General features: G+C 34.3%; 3 protein-coding genes across 8 annotated transcripts; 1 reads left to right on the plus strand and 2 right to left on the minus strand.

Moving 5' to 3' along the window:
• Positions 1-17: 17 nt before the first annotated feature.
• Positions 18-2,009, minus strand: LOC128280842 (probable ADP-ribosylation factor GTPase-activating protein AGD14). The gene is made up of 7 exons (XM_053019408.1): positions 1,828-2,009; positions 1,473-1,608; positions 969-1,030; positions 787-874; positions 556-617; positions 372-471; positions 18-243 (listed from the first exon to the last, which is right to left on the minus strand). Exons 1-7 carry the CDS (start codon positions 1,890-1,892, stop codon positions 103-105), a joined length of 654 nt encoding a protein of 217 aa, XP_052875368.1. The 5' UTR covers positions 1,893-2,009; the 3' UTR covers positions 18-102.
• Positions 2,010-13,249: 11,240 nt separating this feature from the next.
• Positions 13,250-19,233, plus strand: LOC108453235 (protein MLN51 homolog). 5 transcript variants are annotated; one of them, XM_053018843.1, is made up of 12 exons: positions 13,250-14,063; positions 15,268-15,370; positions 15,448-15,650; positions 15,752-16,587; positions 17,043-17,157; positions 17,531-17,653; positions 17,752-17,807; positions 17,917-17,974; positions 18,068-18,134; positions 18,212-18,291; positions 18,708-18,801; positions 18,897-19,233. In XM_053018843.1, the coding sequence occupies exons 1-9, from the start codon at positions 13,540-13,542 to the stop codon at positions 18,093-18,095; spliced, it is 2,046 nt and encodes a 681-aa protein (XP_052874803.1). In that variant the 5' UTR covers positions 13,250-13,539; the 3' UTR covers positions 18,096-18,134; positions 18,212-18,291; positions 18,708-18,801; positions 18,897-19,233. The 5 variants fall into 5 exon arrangements, with proteins under 5 accessions (XP_052874803.1, XP_052874805.1, XP_052874804.1 ...); XM_053018845.1 differs by having other exon boundaries at positions 18,931-19,233; XM_053018844.1 differs by having other exon boundaries at positions 18,212-18,287.
• Positions 19,234-19,402: 169 nt separating this feature from the next.
• On the minus strand, positions 19,403-25,026 carry LOC108453236 (centromere protein C-like). 2 transcript variants are annotated; one of them, XM_017751228.2, is made up of 11 exons: positions 24,681-25,026; positions 24,488-24,576; positions 23,888-23,990; positions 23,637-23,776; positions 22,484-23,451; positions 22,280-22,379; positions 21,347-21,429; positions 21,038-21,116; positions 20,840-20,950; positions 19,942-20,098; positions 19,403-19,858 (listed from the first exon to the last, which is right to left on the minus strand). In XM_017751228.2, the coding sequence occupies exons 1-10, from the start codon at positions 24,779-24,781 to the stop codon at positions 19,968-19,970; spliced, it is 1,905 nt and encodes a 634-aa protein (XP_017606717.1). In that variant the 5' UTR covers positions 24,782-25,026; the 3' UTR covers positions 19,403-19,858; positions 19,942-19,967. The 2 variants fall into 2 exon arrangements, with proteins under 2 accessions (XP_017606717.1, XP_017606716.1); XM_017751227.2 differs by having other exon boundaries at positions 21,038-21,122.
• Positions 25,027-25,371: the final 345 nt, after the last annotated feature.

Here is a 25,371-nt window from a genome sequence, read left to right on the forward strand (position 1 = left end):
AAAACCAGTTCAAAAGATGAATGCATCTTCAAGTAGATTGAATCACTAATTCACTATCCTTTCAACACAAATAAACATTTCTTGCAGACCATGTTAAAGTAATTAGCTTACCCTCTTAGGAGTTAAAGGCCCGTCAACATTACTCTTATTCAAAGATCTTTCAGTGCTGCGTTGTTCAAAGATATTCGAAGAAAGCATTCTATGAACACCATTACGATAAGTAAAAGAATCTTCCCTTTCAACCTGTGCAACATCTCAAAAGAAAAAAAAATTCAGAAGCTGAATGCATCTTCAAGTTTATTGAATCACTACACTTTCAACACAAATGAACATTTCTCACATGCCATGTTAATCTCAAGTAATTAGCTTACCCTCTTAGGAATCGAAGGCCTATTAACAGTACCCTTCTCACCACAATATCTTCTATCCACATACACATGCTTAATGAATTTCCTGAGCCCCTCAACATTACTGATACCAAGCATATGAGTTAACACTTTCATCACCTTCCAGAGTTTCAGCACTACGTTGAAACATAAACAGGATAAAATTTACCGGTTATCAGGAAGAGATTGATGTTGCGAATCCCATTGTCTAAAATATACTTCCTTTGCATGCTGGAAGACAGATTGAAATAAATTAAACAAACAACAGCCATCCGCCAATTCATGTATTAGACCTTCATGTCATGTTTCATGTTTCTAGGTGTATAAAAGAAATTAACATGCAAATATTTCAGAAGATGATCAACTTTGTTTGCCTGTTTGGCAGTTGATGGTTAATTACCTCGTTCCCACCTTCACGAAGACCTGCAACATCTTCAGCGGTAAATGTGGCCATTGATACTGATTTAACCCGATGCGAAAACTCACGACTACATAACAATTAAAAAGAGCCATAAACCAAATTGTCAAGGAAGAAGAAGAAAAAGAAAAAGCAGAGATTTGAAATTACAGGAAAAACTTAACTGTATTCCACTACACGTTGCGCAAACAAAAGTCGAAAAATTTGTGCAGACATATTGAGGTCCCTGCTCAAATGTTACATTCCGCATGCTAATTAGTCATTGCACATACATACATACAAACATACATACATACATACAATAAGAAACATGCAACCGAGATGAGGAAAAATTTCCAACGCCAAATGCGCAGATTTTAACAAATAAAACCTTCGGTGGATTTTTTCATTTTTTCTAATATTACGTTTATAAACATGGATTTAAAATTTTACTTGATAAATTTTAATGTATAAATTAGTTAAAATACAATTTGATTATATATTTGAATTCAAAATTATCTATAGCTAGTGTCTAACAAATCTGTGAATTTAAAAATTAAACATAATTGTTGCAATTGCATAAACTATTTTCAAGTTCAAATTTCCAACTGCAACGTAAAATAATGAAAGAAATTATAAAAAAAATTAATCAACCAAAAAGAGAAAAATTATTGTTAAAAAGAAATTACCTGGCTATTGCAGTTGATACAACGGCGATTGCTTGGAAGCTTCATGAGGTTGCGAACGATTTTCTCATTCTTCTCATCTTCTTCAACTTTTCGCTTCATTTTTCTTCTAAAAAGAAGAATTAATCTTCTCTTTTTGCTGAAAAACAAAGCCAAAAGAAAGGAAGAAAGGAAAAAGAAATCAGAGAAATGGAAAATGCAAAACTGATAGAAAGAAAAATTAACTGAAATTTGATTAAGATTAAAAGGATTAAAATGAATAATATAGCTAAATTAGGTGAAAATTTTCTTTTATTTTAAACAATTTCAAGCAAAATATAGGCTGCATTAGTAACTAAAAGAAAATAAACTGTTGTACCGGCGGGAACGGTGGCGTTTCACTGCTGGACTTTGCTGAGAGATTATGAAAAAGACTGCGTGCATGGGAAGAGGAGGATGAGGAGAAGCCCAAAAGAACGACGACGTTTAGCTAGCAGATAGTGACCGTTATTTTATTTTTACGAAAATGCCATTGAGGTGATTGAGAGGGAACATTACATCGCCTGCAATTTGACTTTATGGTTTATGCTACCCGCAAATATTAAATAAGTACGGATGAATGCGAAAAAGCTTACTTAATAATTCAAAGATTTTAATAAAATCTTATATAAATATTATTTTTAACATAACCATGATAAGATAATATATATATATATAGGGGTTGATTTTATCCGAGCTTAATTGTAGCATACAGGTTTTTGAGAAATGATTATATGAAATTGTGATTCTTAGTCATTTTTATCTATTTTCAACAAGAGAATGACAAATTAGATTTTTTCTCTTGATTTTTAATTTTTTTCTTATAAAAAAATCAAATCCAACTAAAAATGTTAAAAATCAAGAAGAAAATTTTGATTTATCATTCTTCTATTGGAAAATGATATAAATGACGTGAAATCACAGTTCCATACAATCTATTTACTCATTATACCTAGACCACTAGCAAATATAGGTTGACATGGTCTTTCCCAACTGTAGAAATGTATTTTCCTTCTTCCTTCATCTTGTTTTAGAAACTCTTTCGATTAACCAACTCGTTACGAAATCGTGTTGATAGCCTCGACTCGTGTCCTAGCCCGTCTGAGAGCTAGATTTGCCTCAATTGTTTGCCTCTTGCCTTCAGCTTTCTTCAAGTTAGCTTCCGCTATTTCAAGAGCTTGCTGAGCTTCTTGTGGATCATTGTCACTACCCTTTTCCGTATCATTTACTAAAATAATGATTTCATTGTTGCCTATTCTAGCAAAACCACCCATCAGAGCCATCGTTAACCATTGGTCGTTAAGGTGTATTCTCAAAATATCTATATCTACAGCTGTGGAAATAGGCGCGAGTTCGAACTTAAGTCCTAATTTCTTACAAGTCAAGAAATCAGCCACATATATTTAGACTTGGAAGAGCCTACTTCAAGGTAGAGATTTACTTGCTTTGCTCTCTTGAAGAGAGCTGCAACTACCAACTCTGATTGTTTCTCCGGCCACGGTGGTAGACGTTAGAAAGATCTCCCTCTCCTCTTCATTTGTATATGCTTGGTTGTTCTGTTTGGCCCCACAACTCCTATTTTTTTGTCCAACTCAGTTTGTGGAAGAGTCGCCTCTTTCTAGCAACCCATTGGTCTTAGACAATAGGATAACCACCATCATCTTCTTCCTCCAAGCATCTTCAATTGAATAACCAAGTACTGAGATGAAAATAGGTTTTTAATTAAATAAATTTAATTTGGGCTACCATGTAGGACATCCAAGTTGGCATTTAAAACCCATCTGGACTACCACGTAGGACCGCCGTCAAGGTGGTAATGGAGCTTAACGGTAGAGTGACCTCTTCGTAACAAAACGACAACGTAAGTGAGTAAAATGTAATATTTCAAACATAGGTGACTAAAATGTAATCCAAAACAAACAAAAGTGATTATTTTTTTAGTTTACCCTTAAAATAAAGGTTAGTTCTTCATTGTAATTGAAATGAAAAGTGTTTTTCAAAAGTTCGTGAAAATGTGATTTATTAACTTTTAGTCTTCTTCATTGCTACCAAAAATTATGATTGAAAGTTAAAATCTCAATTTTAAACATAATAGAAAGTAAAAAAAACTAGTGGTAAAATGATCTCTCCAATCCCTCTCAAATTTGATATTAAACAAATTAATCCCACTAAAAAGAAGCAATTTAATCCCTATCAATTTTTAAGGCTAAGCAACTAATGATAACCTAAATGTACCAAAAAAAAACTAATGATAACTTAAAATGGCATCAATGGTAGTGTTTTTCATCATTTTTGCATAACTTTGATTAATATAATAATAAATTTAGTCCTCATTATTTATCTATTATGTTAATTTGGTCCTAATTCTAAAAAACTCAACAAATTTATCCCTTAATATTTACACACTTGTCAATTTAATTCTAAGTCTTAAAAATGTATAAAAAACCAATATATAAATTAAAACTAATTAGCTTTTTAAAAAATCCGAAAAGATGTATTAAAGTTTAAAAACTTAAAATTCCAATTTAGTTTTCTTTCTTCTTTACTCCACCGCAAAATCGTCATCTTCAACCCAAAACTCATAATCACCATCTAACCTTCACCTTCAACGGCCCTCACTCACGCCGCCATTAATCACCATTAGCATCCCACCATTTCACAAAGCTGAACTCTTCACTTCAAAATCTATAGCTTCATGGTCAAACTGTGACAATCCTAAAGATTCATTTTTTTATTTTTTATTTAGTTTTTATACAAGCTCATTACTCAAATGTAATTTATAGCACAAGACTTTTTAACCATCAAATCATGTTTCAAGTATCATAAAATATGCAATTTATTACTGCAATGGATGAAACTCAAAGATGAATCAAAAGTTACTGCAAACATAAAGACCCCAAAACTACATAGAAATCCAAAGAAATAAATCTTTGAACCTCACTGTTCATGCCAAGAATCCAGAAAACCCACAAGGGACTTATGGTTTACATTAAATACAAACACATAATTCTAAATCTGCAAACATCGCAATACAAATATAATCATATTGGTTCACAAACAAGCAAGGAACCACATCCACTCAGAAAAATAAAATAAAAAATCAGCTATCTCGAGTTGGGATTTTGAAAACGAAGAAGATTTTGTTTTGAACTCGAGGAATACATGATTTCTAGGTTTGCTTTCTACACTTGAGGGAGAAATGGGTTCGGTTTCTTTGGTTGAGGAAGAAACCAAGAAGAGATGAGAGAAAAAAATTAAAATTAAAAATACATAAAATTTATATATTTTTTTGAAGTTTAATTGTTTTATATTTTCTTTGTTGAATTTTAAGAGATTTTTAAAATTTTGTGTGTTCTAATTTGCAGAAAATTTTTTGGTAAAAATTGAGAAATTGAGTAAATTGATCCCTTTAAGATAATTCGAGTAATTTAATCTTGATAATTTGAAAGTGAGCAATTAAGGACAATTAATCACGATGTTAATATTTTTCATCAATTGTATATTATTTTAATTGGTATAATAATAAATTTAGCCTTCAATCTTAATTTAACAAATTTATTCTACAACATTTGTGTAAATATGTAAATGTCAAGACCTGGATTTACTGAATTTTTTAGAATTAAAGCTAAAATGACAAAATATGTAAATATTGAGGATAAATTTGTTATTTATATCAATCAAAATTATGTACAATTGATGAGAAGACATTAACGTCGTGATTAATTATTCTTAGCTGCTCACTTTTGAAAATGATAGAGATTAAATTATTTCATCTTTTAAAGGACCAAATTGCTCAATTTTGAAATTGAGAGGACTAGAGAGGTATTTTTACCTAAATTTTTAATAATTATAATCAAATTGACAATGTATAAATGTTGAGTGTTAAATTTATTGAACTTTTAAAATCAAGACCAAATTGATAAAATAGATAAATATTCAAGGCTAAATTTGTTATTATACCTATCAAAGTTATACAAAATTGTGGAACATTAACACCATGATTAATTATCCTTAGTTACTTACTTTCAAAATTGATAAGGATTAAATTGCTCTTTTTTAAAAAAATGATCAATTTGCTTAATATCGAAATTGAAAGGGACCAAATAGGTATTTTTACCAAAATTAATTAAATTATATGATATTTAAATAAATTAATATAATAATAAATTATATTTAAATTATTTAATAGAATGATAAATAAAACATAGATTAATCTAGTTTTTATATACATTTTAAATAATTAATATAAATAAAACTATTTTAATAAATTTTACTTTCAAATATAAAAATATAAAACACCTAAATCTCAATTTTTGTATAGAAGAGAAAACACTAATGACAATACCTTTTATTGCAAAAGTTTTTTTTTTAAACAAAGGCTGAACATCTTTTATGAAGCAATAAAGCCACATTTTGCAAATGGAAATTAAAAAATTAAATAAAATATAAACCCTAGGACTTACAACAAAAAAAAAATCAAAAGAAAAACATAGATTTCAATTGCACTTAAGCTTTTCTCGTCTAAAAACCAAAATACCTAGAAACTGAAAAGCTCCCAAATTTGCTTTTGTCTACATCCTTTGCTAGCTATAGGCAGTGACAAAAACATCTAGTAATAAACATGTAACAACCTGTTTTCAATGAAACCGGAATAGTGGTTTCGGGACTACAAGTCTGAGTCCAGAAGGAAATTATTTTAATATTATTTCATGGTCTGCATTATTTTAATATTATTTCATGGACTACAACCGATTACATGTTTAATTTGATGAAAAGGACCAAATTGTATAGAATGTAAAAGTTAAATTCTAGTAGCTAAAGGGATCAAATAGCTATGAAATTCAAAATTTGAGGTCCTTATATGGAAAATAGACCATTTAGATGAGTTAGTAGATAAGTATGATTAGTCATCATTGGAAAATTTAATAAAGAAAAGGACTAAATTGGAAAGATAAGAAAATAAAGATGATAAATGGATTAAATAATAAAAAATATCATCATTTATCATCATCTTTCCCAAATAAAAACATAGAAACCCTAGTTATGAAGCTTGAATATAGACAAGCTTATTTAGCTTAATTAGGTATGTATTCTTGTCCAATTTTTAATAATTTTTATATTTCTGATATCGTAATAGCTTAATCTAGCTATCTTGGGGATTAATTTGCAAAGTTATGAAAGTGTTAGGGTTTTTCCATGGATGAATATAGTTGAATTATGAAGTTTTATGGTAGAAAATGAAAGGTTGTTGATAGATAAACAATTTTTGTAAAGGGAATTTTGACGAAATTATGATTTAGGGACTAAATTAAAAAGATGTAAAATTTATGGAAAAATTCTAAATTTTGTAAAATGCATGGGCTGCTATTGTTACATTTAAAAATCGGCTAGTCTTGGAATAAGTATTAAATTGCAAGAATTTCATTTTCCGAGCCTAAGGACGAAATTATAATTAATTAAAAGTATTGTGGCAAAATGGTAATTTTTCCAATGATGTGAATTGGATTGAATTGAATATAAATTGATGTTAAATTCATTCATATAAATCCGGATAGATCAAATATGAAGTTAGATCGGAGAAAAGAGAAAGTAAAGGATTAGTAGCTTTTGTGTATATGAACATTGTCGAGGTAAGTTCGTGTAACTAAATTGTACATTTATATGTTTTGAATTGAATATTATTGTGTGTAATTTGTACAATTGCCATGTATATGAAATTAATCACATATCAGACAATGACCGACAAGTATTAAGTCCCATTTGAATAAATGAAATTCGATGGATACAGGGTTCCCAAATTGGTTGTGATCCTGTATGTGTTGCGGGCACACCACAGCTCGCAAGAGTGTCCCATTATTAGCTCTCACGAGCATCCCGATATTGGCTCTCTTGAGCTACTTGATACATGGCTCTCACGAGCTTCCCGTTAATAGCTTTTCTAAGCATCCCGATTGGTTGTGATCCTGCATGTATTGTGGACACACTGCAGCTCCTATGAGCGTCCCGATATATGGCTCTCCGGAGCTTCCCAACTAAAGGTTGTTTCATGAGCTTCCTGATTAATGGCTCTCCGGAGCTTCCCGATAGTGGCTCACATGAGCTTCCCGATTATGGCTCTTATGAGCTTCCCGTTATATGGCTCGAATGAGCTTCCTGTTTATGTGCTCGTATGAGCATTCCCGAATATGAATTGACGGATTACAGTTTAGTACACTTTAGGTGTACTACCCGTGTATCCACCGAATAATAAACGATTCAACGGGCAAAGTTTTTGTAACAACCCGTTTTTATGGTTTATCGAAACAGTAGTTTCGGGGCCACCAAATCCGACGAGTAGGTTTGTAAATATTATATTTAATATTTACGAGTTAATTGTGATTTTAAAAATGTTTTTGATATTGTGATTTTTTTTTGTTTTATAAATAGTTTATTAAGTTCAAGTGGTATGACCCTAAAGTTAAGTAGGTTTAGAAAATGAGGTATCGGGGACCTCGTTTCTATAAACCAAGTCGTAAATATTTTTATAAATATTTTCAGAGTGGCAATAAGATGGTATTAAAGTTTTGTTGAAAAATTTTATCGTTTCGATAGTTAATTAAGCAAAAAGGACTAAATCGCGTAAAGTGTAAAACTTGTGTGCTATTAGTTAAGGTGTCTAATAGCTATGATTTATTAAACTGGAGGCACTTACGTTGTAATTATTCCATTTAAGTGTTAGTGGACATTTATGAGAGTTGGTATTATTGAAATTTGATTCAAATTAAAAGGTTAAAATAGTAAATTGGATATTAATGTTAAAATGAATAAAACAAATTATGTATCATCTTCCACTATCATTTTGGCAACCGAAAATTGAGAAAGAATGGCAGCCATGGAAGCTTTTACATTCGGCCATGGAAATTGGATTGCATGGTATGGTTTTTTATTCCCGTTTTTAATAATTTTTACGTTTTTGGGATCGTTGCTTTGTGTTCTAACTAGCCCGTATCTCTGATTTCAAAACTGTTAAAGTACTTGAATGTTGCCATTGTTGAATGCATGAGTATTTTTTAGTTGATGCTGGAAAATAAATCATTGTTCTTAAATGTACAAGTGCTGTAAAGTGAATTTTGGTAAAAATGTCAATTTTGGATTAAATTGTGAAATGTGGAAATTTAGTGGTTACTATGTGTAATAAATTGAAAATATGGGCTGATAGTAATATATGGAAAATTCGGCTAGCTTGGGTTTGTGTTTAATTTCATGAAATTGTGATTTTATGTGATAAGGACTAAATTGTAAAAGTGTGAAATTTTAGGGGTAAAATAGTAATTTTACCAAACTATGAAATTGAGTTAAAATGAATAGAATATGAATTAAAATAGCTGAATTTGATTGATTAGATCAAGTTAAGCCTCGTATGAGTCTATAACGAGGGAAAAACAAAGTTTCGGACTAGTCGATCCATTTCAACGTTTTGATGATTGAGGTAAGTTCGTATGCATTAAGTATTATTATATTTGAATATTTAATGCGTTGAAATTGTACAAATGATATATTCATGACTATTACTATGTTAAGTAATATATCGAATAATTATATGTGGCACTTAACATGCGAAGTATTGGGGATGGCACTTAGTGTGCGATACATCCAGAATGGCACTTAGTGTGCGAAGTAATGAGGATGGCACTTAGTGTGTGAAACATCCAGAACGGCACTTAGTGTGCAAGGTATCGGATATGACATCTAGTGTGCGATACATTGAGTATTCAACGGGTAAATGAAAGATGTGATTGAGTATGAGATTGGTACGAGATGATATAGGTATTTACAGAAATTGGTACAATATGGTACAGGTATGTACGAAAATTGGTACAACATAGTACATATATGTACGAAAATTCAATTGAGTATTGAATCTATGAAAATGTTGAGTTCATGATCATTGTGGAATGAATAGTGATTGTATAATAAATTTGGTTGATGATTATAGGCTTTTGGGTCAAAATGAGTTGAAATATGCTCCATTTTCACTCATTTAAATTGTGGCTTAATGGTTATGAGAAAAGGGTAAAGATTGGCAAATTCTTAGATTTGAATTGCTATTGAAAGCATGGAAAAGAATAAGTTTTTGGATGATTTAAAGATATTTTGCTATGTGCTTGATATGTGAATACACATAAGTAATGTAAACTCAGGTCATAATGCTTTATGATAATTTTCTAGTTCTTGTGATAATAAAAATTTAAAAGCTAATGTTGTTTTAGGCTAAGGCCACGACATGTTGGATTGACTTAAATTGTTTATGCTTATAAATTGAAGTTATAAGCTTTATTTCTTTGAATTATGAACTTACTAAGTTGTGAAGCTTACTTTGTGTTATTTTTCTATGTTTTATAGTGTTTCAGAAGTTTGCTCAGGTTGGAAGTCAACGGAGATCGCATCACACTATCCTGCTATTGATTTTTGGTATTTTTACACGTTCGGGCTTGGTATATGGCATGTACAGGCTAGAATTTGATATGTATATATGTTATGCCATGAGAGTTGGCTAGCAAATGATATGTTTGTGCTTAGTTTTGGTATGGATTTGAATAAGTTATTGAATAATGATGATTTAGTTATAGTAAAGCATGTTTTGAGCATGGAATTGGCTGAAAATTCTAGTATAAATGTTGTTTTATGTTGCTTGTAGGAATGACCCAAAAAGGGGTGGCAATTTTGGCTTAAACCAAGCTTGCATTGTGCCATACGGGCATGCCTTGTGGCCATGTATGCAAAGCAGTAACCTCCTAAGATCGCATAGTTAAGACACATGGGCGTGTCATATGGCCATGGGCTTAAGTCAGTAGCTAGCTAAGTATCACACGGCCATAGCACATGAGCGTGTCTGTTGGCCGTGGGTGAAAGTCAGTATGTATACTCTGTTTTAGCACGGCTGGATCACATGGGTGTGTTTGGTACCCGTGTGAGGCACACGGGCGTTTGACCCCTGCAGAGATAAAAATTTTCTAAGTTTCCAAAAGGTTTCAAATGTCATCGGTTTAGTCCCGAACCTCTTTCGAGCATGTTTTAAGGCTATGATGAGCTTAGTAAGGGACAATATGATTGTGAATGATAAAGGTTTTAAATTATTGAAAATGTATGATTCAAATGTGTTTAAATGTTATGACGTAAGTCTGGTAATGCCTCAAACTCTATTCTGGCTTGGGATACGGGTAAGGGGTGTTACAGTTTTGATAAAAGATAATCTGAATTCGAGACAAATTATTACTGAAATATATCTAAAATACATGGATATGATTTGTACATATTATATAGACTTATGATGTGGAATATATATATATGGAGATTTGATTATTGTGAGCTCATACATGTTTCTTGATATTTATATGAAATATATGACTAACATGAGTGTTGAGGATATGTGTTTAGGCTTTTGGCCTAGTAGTTTGAAATACGTTTTGTATGCTTACCTTATATGTGAAATAATAGTAAGTTAAATTCCATGTTATATGGATTTACTAAGCATTAAAATGCTTACTCTGTTTTATTTCCTCTATTTTATAGTAAGTTGGAAGCTCGTTGGGTTGGAAGCTGGGCGAAGATATCTCAACCTATCCATCGGCCTATTTCGGTACATATAGAAAACTAATTTTGGTTATAATGGCATGTATAGGGTAATTTAACCAATGTTGGCTTAAAAGTATTTTGTTGTAAATAGCAATTGGAATGGCTTGAGTAAGATATATTTGATATGTATATATGTATGGTTTTATCATTGTATTTTGTGTTTGATTTGGTTGAGCTAGTATGTATGATATAAGTAAGCATACATGTGAATTTGGTCAAATACGTAAGTTTGGATATTTGAATTATGAAATGATATTACATGCACAAAACTTGATTTTGGTATGGTTGGATATCTTATTATGGTCTATTGATGTTCAAAAATGTTTGGTTAGGTTAATGTCAAGTTTAGGTGAGAAATGTGGAATTAGAAATGGCCTATTTTCGTCTACACGGGCAGAGACACGGGCGTGTGTCTTAGCCGTGTGTGACACACGGACTAGCACATGGTTGTGTGGTTCGGCCGTGTGTCCCTTGCATCTTTAAAATTGCAAAACAGAATGCTCAGATATTCTCACACAGCCTAGCACACGGACGTGTGGCTTGGCCGTGTGACCAAGTCAGAGAGCACCCTAATTTGGACACGGGCTGGGACACAGCCATGTGTCCCTAATTCGGATGCCCACATGGCCTGAGAAACGGGCGTGTCTTTTGACCGTGTGAAACACATGACCTGGCCACACGGGCTTGTGTCCTCTACATATTGGAAAAATTTTGATATTTTGCAAAAAATTCTCTGAGTACTCGGATTAGTCCCGACTTGTTTCTAATGCATATTTTGGGCCTTGAGAGCTCATATAAGGGACTTTATGATTGATTTCTGATATAAATGTGAAATGATATGAAATGTCTGTAGTCAATTTGTAAACTCTGATAATGCTCTATAACCCTGTTCAGGCGACGAATATGGGTTAGCGGTGTTACAAAACAAGTCAATGGTAAGCATCCTGACTGTTGAGATCCATTCCAATCCTCCATCTCCTGCCAACATCGCCCTCAGGCTTGACCCATCCACCACACCACCTCCATGGACACTTTTCGTCATTCATCTTCTACAAGAATATAACGATTGGGGCCCATTCGCTAACTAGCATCTTATCAAAGGAAAGATCCATGCGCATCCAACCGCTATTTGAGCAGTCCCTTGTGCAAACTGACATTTTCACATTGATACTTACAGAGCTCTCTTGATACCACACGTCTCTCATGACAAATGAATGATGAGAGACCCCAACTCCGACAAGATCCACTACCATCTGTTCACCCTCAATCTGCCCTTATTTCGTTTCAAGACGATAACATCCAATCCATGCCCACTCCTCAATCCAGTGGCAACATCCTCGACAATTTGAAGCCCACCCGACCCACCATAGCGCTTAACGATAAGGCTTCTCCTATAACCCATCCTCTTGTCATCCGGCACTGCCTCGGCCTACCTACCCATCGCTCGATTTCCTCTTCCCCTCATCAGAATTGATATCCTACTCATTAACTTCCCCACCCTCTATAGACAGTGTCGTCAAAACTGCCACCGTAACCACTTAACAAATCATTGAACCGCGACTATACCCTATTTCTTCTAAACACTTAGAACATAGAAAAAACTAAACAGAAACCCAAACTACTATGCTATAGAAGCAGACATAATCGTGTTATAAAAGTAGACATAACCGTGCCATAAAAGCAGACAAAACCGTTTTAAGAAAACTTTAATAGAGAAATGTTTCTTCTATGGACAAAAAGTTCATGAAAGCCTATACTTAAAAACGGAAGGAACAAATTCTTCATTTGAAAACGCACAACAAAAACAACTATAAACAAAAGATGGTTAACGCAATCAACAAAGAAGCTTATGTTCATCTTTGTGGCAGTTAACTCCCTAACTAGAAGAATAAAGATGAATTAATTCCAAAAGTTAAATATTATTGATTTGTGGTGAAAAACCGAATGATGGTTAATTGTTTATTTTGATATCCCAATTATTAGTTGACCTCAATTGATACATTAATTACATGTGGAAAACGTGGCAAGACACTATTGGTCGTCAGTCTTAAAACTCCTTTTTAGATTTACCCAACAGGCTCCAAAGAACTCATGTGATCTCAAATGCATTTCCTAAAATACCCTTCCTATTCTACTTAATTACCGAAAAGGCCAAAACCAGAAAAAGGAAAATACAAGAAATCAAAGACCTATCTCCTTTCAATTTCACCCAAAAATCCCCCCCCTCCCAAATATCTTTCTTTATAAAAATCTAGGGCTTACCTAAGTAACGCTATCCCCTATATTTCCTATAAAATACATAAATATCCTAATTTTTCCTTTCAATTTAAGGGTTTTCAGGGTTTTGATTTTCTTCGAATTGGATTTTTTTGCTTTGTTTTGTGTTTTTGAATAATTAGTAAGTTTTAGCGATTGGTGTTTGGTTAACGAGAAAGTTATGGCTACGACCGGAGAAGAAGTGGAGTACGAGAGTGATCCAGAGGAGGTAAAGCGTTCACTGGCAATGCGGAGGAGAGAGGCTGCGAGTGATGATGAAGATAATAATACTGAACCGAGGATGGATCGAAAGACTGTGGTTCATTCCGATGAATCCGACGGCCAGGGAGGTGCTGCAGATTATGATGATGGCGAAGAAGAATTGGACTTAGAAGAACCTTATGATGAAGAAGAGGAAGAGGAAGAAGAAATTGATGAAGGGGGGGTAGAGAAAGTAGGGAAAACAGTGTTGCAAAGGAATTTGGATGAAATTGGAGAAGATTTGAAGGAAGCCGTGGTGAGTGATGTGAATTGGAGTTGTACGGATGAGGAAGAAGTGGATGTGGAGATTAATGATAATAATGATAATCATGTTGAAGAGAAGGATGAAAAGGAAAAGGAGAATGAGCCATTTGCTGTGCCAACTGCTGGTGCATTCTATATGCATGATGATCGCTTTCGAGAGAATGTTGGCGGTCGTCGTAGGTATTCAAAAAAATTTTGTTCGCTTTTCTAGTGTAATTTACATAATATGTTTTAATTTAACTATTTAAGCTATTAATCGACTGTTTTCTAGTATATGGTGTGTTTACCTAAGGGTTTTGTTATGCTTATTTTAGTTTTCTTAAGGATTGAAGTTGGAATGCTTACTTGCCTTGCTACTTAACTCCCTATGCAGACAATAGAAATTAATAGCAAATAAGTCTTTCATACTTTTAAGCAATGTTACAGTTGGACGACAAATGTGTTTGGGTAGGTTTGGCACCTATGATATTCATGCTCTGTGTGCAGCTGTTTTACCTTTTGTCCTCGGGCTGGTAGTAGGTTTTAAGGAAATGTAAGGTTGTCATGAGAGTTCGGCGTACTTTCTCTTCTAGACAAGTATGATTGCTGACACAATTTGATTACAAAATTTTAACAGTTGGAATGAGGACTGAGGACATAAAATGCCATAATCTACTCTAGCATAATGCTATGCAAGTAGGGCTACAAACTGGGTGCTCTCATACTTGAGACGTTTTCCTTTTTTCTGGTGGTTGTTTTTCTTTCATTTGGGAGATTAAAAGGTACCTGGTTTGAATAAGACCTTTGTTATAAAACAAATAGTGCCCAAATATAAGGGCAAATTTGACCTTATTTGATCAAAAGTTAGGCCTAGATTGATTTGGTATTTGATGACATTATTGGTGATAATTATTTCTTTCACTCGTTTGCTTATGTGTTGGGGAAAGTAGGATTTAATTATGAACATACTTTTCATCTATACTTAATTTATCACTAATATATGTGTGTTTGCAAGACTAATTGTAACTGTGTCCATATTTTGTAAAGATTTGTTATATGATCCAACTTTTTACCTTATTAATGGGCCATTTGAAACCAATAACTTGATATTTTTGATACATGTTATATTGATCTATACAATGGGATGGCCCTTTTCCATGGCATAAATCTCAACCCTCACATCCTAGGATTTGAGCTCAAGACTTCCTAGATGAAGACTTCAGCTCTAACCACTGGGGCTTATCCTTAGGGACAACCCACTTACCTGATGATAATGTACTATCATTGCTTAATTTTTGGTCCAGACATGATTTCAATCCTCAGTATTTTGTTTTTTTTTTTTTTTTCTTTTACACTAGTTGTTATTATGTTTTAAGTTTTTTATCAATATCGTTTGCCACTTTAGGCGAACACGTGGTGGAAGAAAACTGTGGGAATCCAAAGATGATAGGAAATGGGGACATGACAAGTTTGAGGAGATGACTCTGCAAGAAAAACATTATCAAGAGGTAAGGGTTGGCATGCATTCAACTTGCATGATTAGTGTTCTATTTTCCTACTGATATGTTTTCCCTTCCACTTTCAGGGAAGATCTTCTAGAGGTAGATATCGAGCTCGGAGTAAAAATCAGGGTCCAGATCATGGTTATCCTAGGGGAAGTAGGTCCAAAGCATTTGGGAAAAAAAACAATCAGAACCAGGCTCCTAAGTCTGTGAGAGGGAGAGGACCCAGGAAGTATGAACCTACCATGAAAAACAGCAATCAGGCGCCTCCAACACGGAACAGATCGTGAGTATTAACATGCATTTGTATACTTCAATTTTCTATATTGTCATACACTCTTACCATGATTAAATCTGCATGACATTGAATGAGTTAAAACATTTCAGATCTGGAAAACCTCTTGAGAGAACTTCACAGGCCCCTTCAAGTGGAGTTTTCATGCATGCAACAAATGCAGATGCTGCATCAGTTCCTTCTAGGAAACATGTTTTTGCATCAAGCTTGAGTTCTGCTTCCCCACCTTTTTATCCATCTGGGTCTTCCAACAAAGACGTTACTGTGACTCAGAAGGACATGCAAGCTGGAAGCATGAGCAGGAATCTTCGCCCTTCTGTTACAGATGGGAATTATTCCGTGTCACAATCCAATTCATTAAGAGGGAAGAATGCACTTGATTCTCTCAACATGGCAAAGCTTTGTATAGATGATTCCCGTGGGTCAACTTCTGTGAAGCCTTTGAACAATGTGCAAATGCTACCTTCTGGATCTTCATTGGGTAATACTGGTCAACTCTCTCAATCCAGGGTTCAGGTTAGAGGCACACCTATCCCAGGACAGAAGGCTTATCAGTCTGCTCCACAGCAGAACCAAGTCAACAGAGTTTCTCCACAAATGCAGGTCAATGCTGTTCAGAGAAGTCCTGTTCAAGGTTGGGCTCAGTCTTCTATACAAGCGGCTGTTCAGCAATTGGGCCAGCATCCTGGTATCGGGTCTCAAGCTTCCTCTCCGCCAAAAACAGCCATGTCAGTCAATTCAAATGAATCTGGAGAGGTTGACTCTTCAGAAACAAGTAGATCCAAGGATGCATCGGTGAGCAAGGGGAAAAACAGTGTTCAAGGAGCTGGAAGGGGCTCTTTTATGTACGGTGGAGCTCAGATCATGGGGGCTACAGGGAATATTGCTGTCCACAATGGTGATCAAAACTTTCCTGCCTTTTTGCCAGGTAAAGCTTTTTATACTATTAATTATTTAGTTTATACTTTAACCTTTTAATTTTTCTGGAATCTACCTGAAAAGGTAACTGTAACATGCGGACACTGTCTTACCTGGAACAGTGCATACTAAATCCCTGGCTGCACCTTTTGAATTATGAATTAAATCAAATTTATTAAATATTTGATGTAGTTTTCATCTGAATATTTTTAATTTCCTTTGGCTAAGGTCAGATTGAGTTTTAATTCCTGGAATGTGGTGGTTTTAGTAGGGATATGCTTTTTATGAGTTGACTAAAGATTCAAGCTTGCTTGAGTTTGTGAAGGGCAATGGCTTTTGTGTGCTTGGTTGCTTAGATTCATTTAAATCATTCTATGCCTTTTGTTTTACAGTTCTATGCTTTCCTTGTATTGAACTTTTTTATAAGCTCAAAGTCTTTTTTTCCCCTCAATGATTGGCATGCAGTTATGCAATTTGGAGGCCAGCACCCCAGTGGCCTTAGTGTTCCTGCAGTTGGCATGGCATTTCCTGGATATGTTGCCCAGTCCCAAAATGGTTTGGGAAGTTCAGAAATGACATGGTACAGTAATTCTTTGCCTGTAGAAACTTTTTTTCTGTTGATAACACGAGGCTTCCTTTGGTAAATAAAGTTATGTCTTTGTCAGTTCCATAACTGGCCACAATTTTTTTATGGAGGAAGTTCCTCTCCATAATGAATCGTACTTATCAATCTGCTTTTAAGACTCCCCATATTTTCAAAATAAGTTTTTTGTAAAAAAATCTCCAATTTGCTACAGATTTTGACAGTAGTAGAAGGGTAAGGTAGGAATCCTTTTGAGTGGGGATATCTATTTGACTATCAATGCAGCGCTAAATCTCTCTTGATTGCTTATTTTCATTCTTGTTAAGCTGTTTAATCGAAGAGCATTAATGATTTTTGTTTTCACGATTAGGCTACCAGTATTGACGGGTGGTGCTGGGGCTTTAGGTGCAACATTTTGTCCACCTTATATCCCTGTCGACGGGGCTTATCATGCCCGTTCTTCAGGACAGACGTCTTCAACAGGATCCTCAATGTGTGTAGCTGGTTACAATTTCTCCCATTCACAAGTTGCAAAAATGGTTATTATGGTTGCTTACTAATTTTTTATTACTATTTGATCGCCCTTTGCAGCAAAGAAAATACTTCTAGCAAACCCATTAATGAATGGAAGCCTTCTCAAAAACCTGGTAAGCAACTATCTGTCCTGGTCTTAAATTTGTGGACCTTGGAACATAGGCAGTTAGCACTCTGCCATATTTTTATGTTTTAGTAGTTAACTAGTTGTCTCCTATGTAGAGCTTGTGAATGATGACTATGGTGAACGACAAAATAACCCAAATAAGCAACCTCGCAGGCAAGTGTGGATTCTGTGAATGAGTGGAAAATATTTTTCAGATACATCATTTATTTTATGTGTTCTGATTCGTTATCCTTGATTTCCATACAGATATTCAGAGATGAGCTTTAGCAAGTGATTTACTATAGATGGAGCCTGTCCCAATAAACTGATAAAGGTGATGGTTTGGCTATGAAAGTTTTTATTATTTTTGTGGATGTTTGACGTTTCTTATTTACTGGTTGGTGAGTGCAGGCCTTTTCTTCGAGGCCTTTGGCGATCTCCAGCTTTTGACCCGGACCACTTTGGCTGCAATTTGTTTCTGGATATTGTAGGTAAATCATGCTTCGTCCCTAGTTAATGCCTTCTTAATCTGTTTGAAATTTGAGGTTCTGTTTTTCCTAGAAGAAACTTATAGCTTCTGTGGCTTTATTTCGTGTCCAAAAAAATGCACAAAATAACAATGCAGTTTCTATGTCCGCGCCTCTCTCCTCCTCCGATGAGAAATTGGAAATTTCTTATGCAGCTACTGCCACATGTGAAAAATGTTAAAGATCTTTTGTAACTAATGGCAATGATTCAATCTGGCCCGTTGTGTAATTTTATAGTTTTATTAACATTTTTGCTTAATGAGTTGAAAATCCATACATCAGCAGCTCCTTTTTTTTCTCTTAGTAATCGATGCCGTCCTTGTTATTTCATCATCCTATAACCTTAAATCTCTCGCTTTTCATCTATGTTGTCGTGGCAGAGTTATAAATGACAAACACACCTGCTCATGCTACATCGAGTTTCAAGAATATTAACGTGGCTTGACGGGTGGATCTCCCTCGTTTAAATATATGGTATGAATATGAAGTCAGATAAAAAGATAATATTCTTTCCTCAAATTTACTGCTTGAAAATTCCCTGAAACCACCACAATTATTGTTCCTTACAGGCTTTTTCTTGTGGCGTGAATTTTGTAAATGAAGGTTGTGAGAAATTTAGGCAGAGGCTTCTCCATGAAAATATGGAACAAAGATTATTTTGGCAGCAGCAGCAATTTGTTTTGGTATGATAAGTTGTGTAAAATGGTGGGCTTTGACGTTTATTTTCCCTTTTTTCCATCTTTGTCTAGAAAACTTGCTTGGTTGATGAGTTAAGAAGCCTAGTTTTTAAAGTAAATATGTCATATTTTGGGAGTATTTATTGAGATATTTGACACTTGGACTCTGCTACTGTGAAAGGGATGGTTTAATTTAATAAGTTGGATCTGATGATTTAGTGGCCTTAAAGCTTTTATTCTGTTCAGAGCTCTTTCTTGCTGTCGCTTACTTGAATTTTATATTTTTAATAATTACTAAGCTGGTATAAATGGACTGGGAGTTCAAACTTTTTACAATCAAATAAATTATCCTTTTTTTAATATTGCAAGGGAAAATAAATGTTTAGGAAGCTTTAAGCTCTGTGACAAAGAATCTCTCTTTCGTAGGTACTTTCTAAGTCTAGCTGGGCCTATCCAAAACCGGATTCCCCACAAACATCGGATTTCCGGAAGAAAATTATAATTTAATTTTTTTTAAAGAAATTAACTGCCTTTACTTTAGACCAAGCCTTAGTACAAAAAAGAATATGAGGATCAAACTAAGAGAAAAATGACAATAAAATCCTTACGATCTCCGTATGTTCAATCGGAAACTTTTAACTATTAGAGATACCAACTGAAGTATAGAATTTTCTTTTTGTTCTTTGTGACAAGGAATGAAGTTATGAAGTCACATTACATTCAGGAAATTGGGTGAAAAGAACGTCTGAATTGGATGTCTTGCGGCAGCCTAGCATGGTTAGCCTAAGTACAGGCTCGAAAGTCGAAACCCATTGCATATCTCCAGGATCCATAGGAGACAAGCCTTCATTTGTCTGGCATGTTATATATCATGAGAAGAAAAAGGAAAAAGCACTCAACAATTAATTTTAATGCCATTAATGTATGCGGAACTTACTCCACAATCCACCAATCAAGGTTATCTCAGAACCTGGCAGCCAATTCAACTAGATCCTTGTACTCATCGCTTACAAAAGACTTCACTTTCAGGGTAGGGTTTTCACCATCAGCCTTCTCTGGAGACTCGTACTTTATCCCGATTACAGTTGACAAACCTGTACAAAAACAATGTACTCACAAATCCAACCACATAAAGTGTCTCATGTAGATCAAATTGAAAACGTGTTTGACATTTCTAAAGCAAAAATATGATGATGGATGTCACGTAAAGATCTCAGGTTCGACCCTTATTGCACTTCGGTTGTGCCCAAATAATAATATTAACTAAAAGCAGGACTAATTACATGAACACGATATATTTGGTTTCAAACATCAAGAAGGCAGCACAAAAAATATATATATACGGCACACTTTTGCTCAATATTATTATGAACCTCAAACTTAACACGTATAAGCTATGCTAAAACTTGATATTATAAGTGATTCAGAATGAAATGACATCAAGTTGCAGGATGCCACAAATAGGATTGCCTTAAGTCGTTTGACAAGATTCTATCTCCATAACCTTGAGAAAGGGTGGGGACAAACTTAGGCTAAGCATTCAACAAAATTAGAGATTAAGGGCTCATAGAATAAGTAGAGATAGTTGAGTAAAAACTACAGTAGTAATGAGCCACACTCGAATTATAACAAACTGACATACTTGTCATCAAGATATTATAATGTATCAAACTATAACACAAGTGAAGCATGCGTCATCCTTAGAGAACAACTTTGGGTGAAATTTAAAGTTCTTTCAAAAGGCAGTTAATTTTAAATTATAAATTTAGAACGGGACAATAAAATCCTTGCATAGAAAGGGAAAAAAAAAAAAAAACATAATTGAAGGTACTCACTTGAATGTACACGTCCGTATAAGAATCTTTCACCTTTCCAGAATTCCAACGGTCTTGATCTGATCCTCGTGCTTCGTCTCCTCCCTTCTGTATCGAATGTAGTACCAGCACCTAGAAAGGAAGAAAGCACAGAGTCATTGCAAAGCAACTACAAAAAAACTCCAAAGATGCAAATTGAAGTTTTGGTATTAGAGACACCTGCGAGGCTTTGTCTCCGAGAAATTTCTTTCCTCTTAAGTACACGGTGTGCACTTCGTTTTGTTTTGCCCTTCTTATTCTGTTGCTAAAGAAATGAATTGAAAATTAGAAAAGTTGGGAAAAAAAAGTTGAATTGAGAAATTTTCAAAAGGGAAGGTATACGAGTTTGAGAAAATTAAGCAGAATCAGACAAAAATAAATTTTGGAAAATGGAAAGGTAATAGCATAATTTCTATATATAAGCCCAGAAAAGCAGAACATAACTATATAAAATAATCGATAAGATAAATAATTGTGGAAATTACAAACCTCATGCAACTCCTGACCACTTTCTACAGCTCTTGAAGGCCCATCCATTCCATGGTCCTCATCCATAGCAGGATTTGCTTGATCTAGGGAACAGAAATGTACACAAATGAAACTAATAAATTGGAACCATCAAAACTATATCAACGACCAAGGTAAATTAGGCTCATGATGTGCTAGGTCCAATGCAAATAAAGGTGGAAAAGTATAAATTAAAATGTAAATAAATCTAGTAATATAAGATTTAGAAAGAAATTTTAAGGACAATTTATTTAAAGCATAATATTAGGTAAATCCACGATATGATAGAGGGAGAGAGAGGGCGAGGAATGAGCAGAAAAGTCCTATAGCGTCAGATATGAGCATAAAATAGACTTGGTATCTGATTATAAAAGTGTGAGAACTATATAACATGTAGCAAGTTATGTGTAACTCAACAAATCAACCAGGAAATATTTTGGTGGAGAGGTTTTCCTTAGAGATAGAGAGGGTGGAGACAAATTTGTACCACTCACAAAAATTTTATATAATAAGTTAACTATCATCCATTCATCATAATCATGCAAGAAAAAATCTTTAGACTTTTTGAAGGATCATAAGCATCTAGCTAGGCATTTGGATAAGCTGAGAAGTAGATTGCCTCCACTTATTTGTGCACCACTAAGTACTGGTCTTTCATTATGACAGCCCCCCAAAAAAAAAAAAAAACCTGGGAAAAAGGGGCCAAGGGCTGAAAGGAAAAGAGACTAATAAGGGACATTTTCTTTTCAGTTTGCATAAGCCATAAAAAAATTGGAAACCAACCATTATTCTATTTTGCAACCACTAAATGAATGACAAGGAAAAAGAAGTACTTGCAACTGAGGCATTTTAGTATCATTCATTTGCATCCCATCCCACAAGAATATCTCATGGAAACAGAGAAAATAATCATACCTGACTCTATCTGAATGGTTTGTGAATTAACAATGGTTGTGCCCTCCACATTAAGTTGGACATGAGCAGAAACCACTGCTTCTGATGGTATATCTTCTACCTGTGTTTTGTCACAATACCTCAGAGTTAATTAAACATTTAGTAACAAAGGTTAGCACCAAACTGCAAAAGACTAACTCTTGAAAAGTCAATATGAATACTCACCCTTCCACCAAATTCAGTTGGTTTTCTTGTTTGACTATCTGTATCAACTTCAGGCCTACTTAAACCATTATTCTCTAAGCCAGCCTGAGATCCACTTGAGACAGCACTAATACCAGAATCAAGTCTCCTATCATTATCATTAACAAATTTGTCAAAAAGACCAGCAAAATCTCTCCCATCGAGCTCAGTATTTGCATTAGCAGTCGTAGTTTGATTTGATTCTAATATTGGAGACCTTAAGAGTAGAGACACATTCCGTTCCTTTTCTGTATCAACCTGACTAGATTGTTTTTTGATACTTTCAACAGCAGATGCACTTCCCCCAGGTGATTTGTCAATATTGTCAGTTGGAAAAGGATGACTAAGAGGATCTGACTGCAACACATATTTATTCTGCAATGACATTGAAGCTAATGGATTTCTTGGAGGAGTAGGAGAAGCTAAATGATGAACAAAACTTTCAGACTGTTGCTGTGGTGATCTTCTATCAATGCTGTGTGACACACTTGGTTCTTTTTCTATACCAACCTGATCAGAACTAGTATTTTCCATTGGAGATGCATTTCTCACAGGTGATCGGTCAATATCATCATTTGAAAACGGATCATTTAGTACATTGAATCGCGAACTTTGTTTCTTCAGCAATGATACCGAAGCCAATGAACTTGGCGGAGTTGGAGAACCTGAACAATGAACTGAACATTCAGCCAGTCGGTTTGGTGTCCTTTTACTAATCCCTTTCATCAAATCTGATATTGAATTTCTAGGCTTTGTCAAGTTTTCTTTAGAAGCCTTCAAATCAATCCTTCGTATATCTTGCAAATCAGGAAGGCATATTTTGTCCAGATCAACAGGCTTGATCTGCAACCGCTCCTTTAAAAGACTGACTGCCTCGTCCCCATCATAATTACTGGAAAGCAAATGATCCAGAAGTTGATTAATATTGTTCTCTGCTTTGGTCACTGAACCTAAGGAGTATATAACACCAATTTATCATATACGCAAAGAAGGGAAAATTTAGTAGCATTATAAAACCAAACACAACGAAAACCTAGTCATATTGCAGGTTAGTTTTAGAAGATATCAAGAAGGGGAAGCCAAGGGGGTATAAAGTAACACAATTGAGTTGACAAATCAACCTTTCTTGACTCACCAGCCAACTTCTCTTCTAGTTCAAGGACCGGGTCAGATTTTTCTTGTTGTGAACCACAAAGTGGACTACGAAGTTCCTCAACAAAGCTTTCCCCCGGGGACATAGAAGTAGAATAGCAATGTTTGTACTTAACTGATCTCCTGAAAATAAAATCACAAGGCTATGTTACATACAAATATACAAAAGATAAGAGAAGTAACAAGAAAATTGAATACAACAGAAATTCGGATACCGAAAAATTTTGATCAGACCTCGCTATTCCAGGGCGACGAGGGCGTGCAGCCATGGATTGAGCATTTTCATCCAAATTTGATGGAAAACCACCTGTTTGTTTCTGTATTTCTTTTTTGGCTTCTATAACAACACAAACATACATCGAAAAGCTGAGTTCATGTGAATAGCTGCAGATTAAATTTTCCAACAACAATAATAACAATCATAAAACAAAATTGAGCAGCAAACTAACTTTGCACATCAAAACACTAAGTTCATACAAATAATTGCAAATTAGATTTTCCAACAATCATAATAAACAAATAAGCAAATACATAAAAAGGCAATTGAGCGGCAAACTTGCTTTGCACATCGAACCGCTAAGTTCATAAAAAAGATTGCAGATTAGATTTCCCAAAAACAAGTTTTAAAAAAGCCGCAATTAAGCAGCAAACTTGCTTTACAGTTTGCACATCGAAAGGCTAGGTTCATAAAATATTTGCAGAAAAGATTTTCCCACAATGATAAAAAAGAAAAAAAAAGAAAGAGAGCAATTGAGCAGCGAACTTAGCATATCGAAAAGCTAAAATCATATAAATAATTGCAGATTAAATAAAGCAAATGAGCAGCGAACTTACTTTCAATCCTTTCAAAAGCCATAAAGAATTCCTCCGGATCATTCAATTTATCGATATCTAAACTTGGTTCTAAACTCACAGTTGGCTGACTACAAAAGATTAAAGAAGTAAAATTAAATTCAACTCTAATAACATTAATCAGAAGAACAAAAAAAGAATTAAAATGAACCGAGCAATTTAGAATAATCTTAACCTTGAATTATGTTTCAAAGAAAACCGAGCTCGTTTGCGGCCTAAAGCCGGTCTTCGTTCTCGAGGATTTTCCATAACCTCTTCGGCATCGGAGATTGACATATGGAGGTTACACGAATCCTGAATTGGTATCGACAAAGTGCTTAAGCTTGCCCAACAAGTTTAGAACGACTTTTCAATGGCTGGAATAAATAAACAGATTAACCGAACCAAAGTAACAGTGGGCTTTAATATGAATCGAGACAGAGAGTAATCGCAATCGGCAATCGGCAATCGGCAATCGGTAATTCAAGTGAAATTGCTGTCAATGGTTTAATGCTTCTCTTAGTCCCTATATTTTTCAGACTTTTAACATTTAATCTACCAACTTGTCTCCCATTAATAGGTGTTTTTCCATTAAGTTAAAATATGCTGTTAGTCCCTGTATTTTTATAAAAGTTTAGATTTTGTCCTTATTCTTTAAATTTTAAAATTCAATTCTCCTACTTTTTCAATTTAAAAATCATAGTCCAATTATTATTGTTGTTAGTAGATTTTTTAAAATTTATCAACTTAATATGTTTATTTTAATTTAAAATTTTAGTCCAATCATTATTGTCATCGATAATTTTTGTTAGAATTTATCAATTTAACATATTTATTTTCCGTCAATCATATGTCACATTACATGGGAGCAGCCTAATCAACATGTC

The sequence above is a fragment of the Gossypium arboreum genome, chromosome 9, assembly GCF_025698485.1.
Source record: "Gossypium arboreum isolate Shixiya-1 chromosome 9, ASM2569848v2, whole genome shotgun sequence".
Lineage (NCBI taxonomy): Eukaryota > Viridiplantae > Streptophyta > Magnoliopsida > Malvales > Malvaceae > Gossypium > Gossypium arboreum.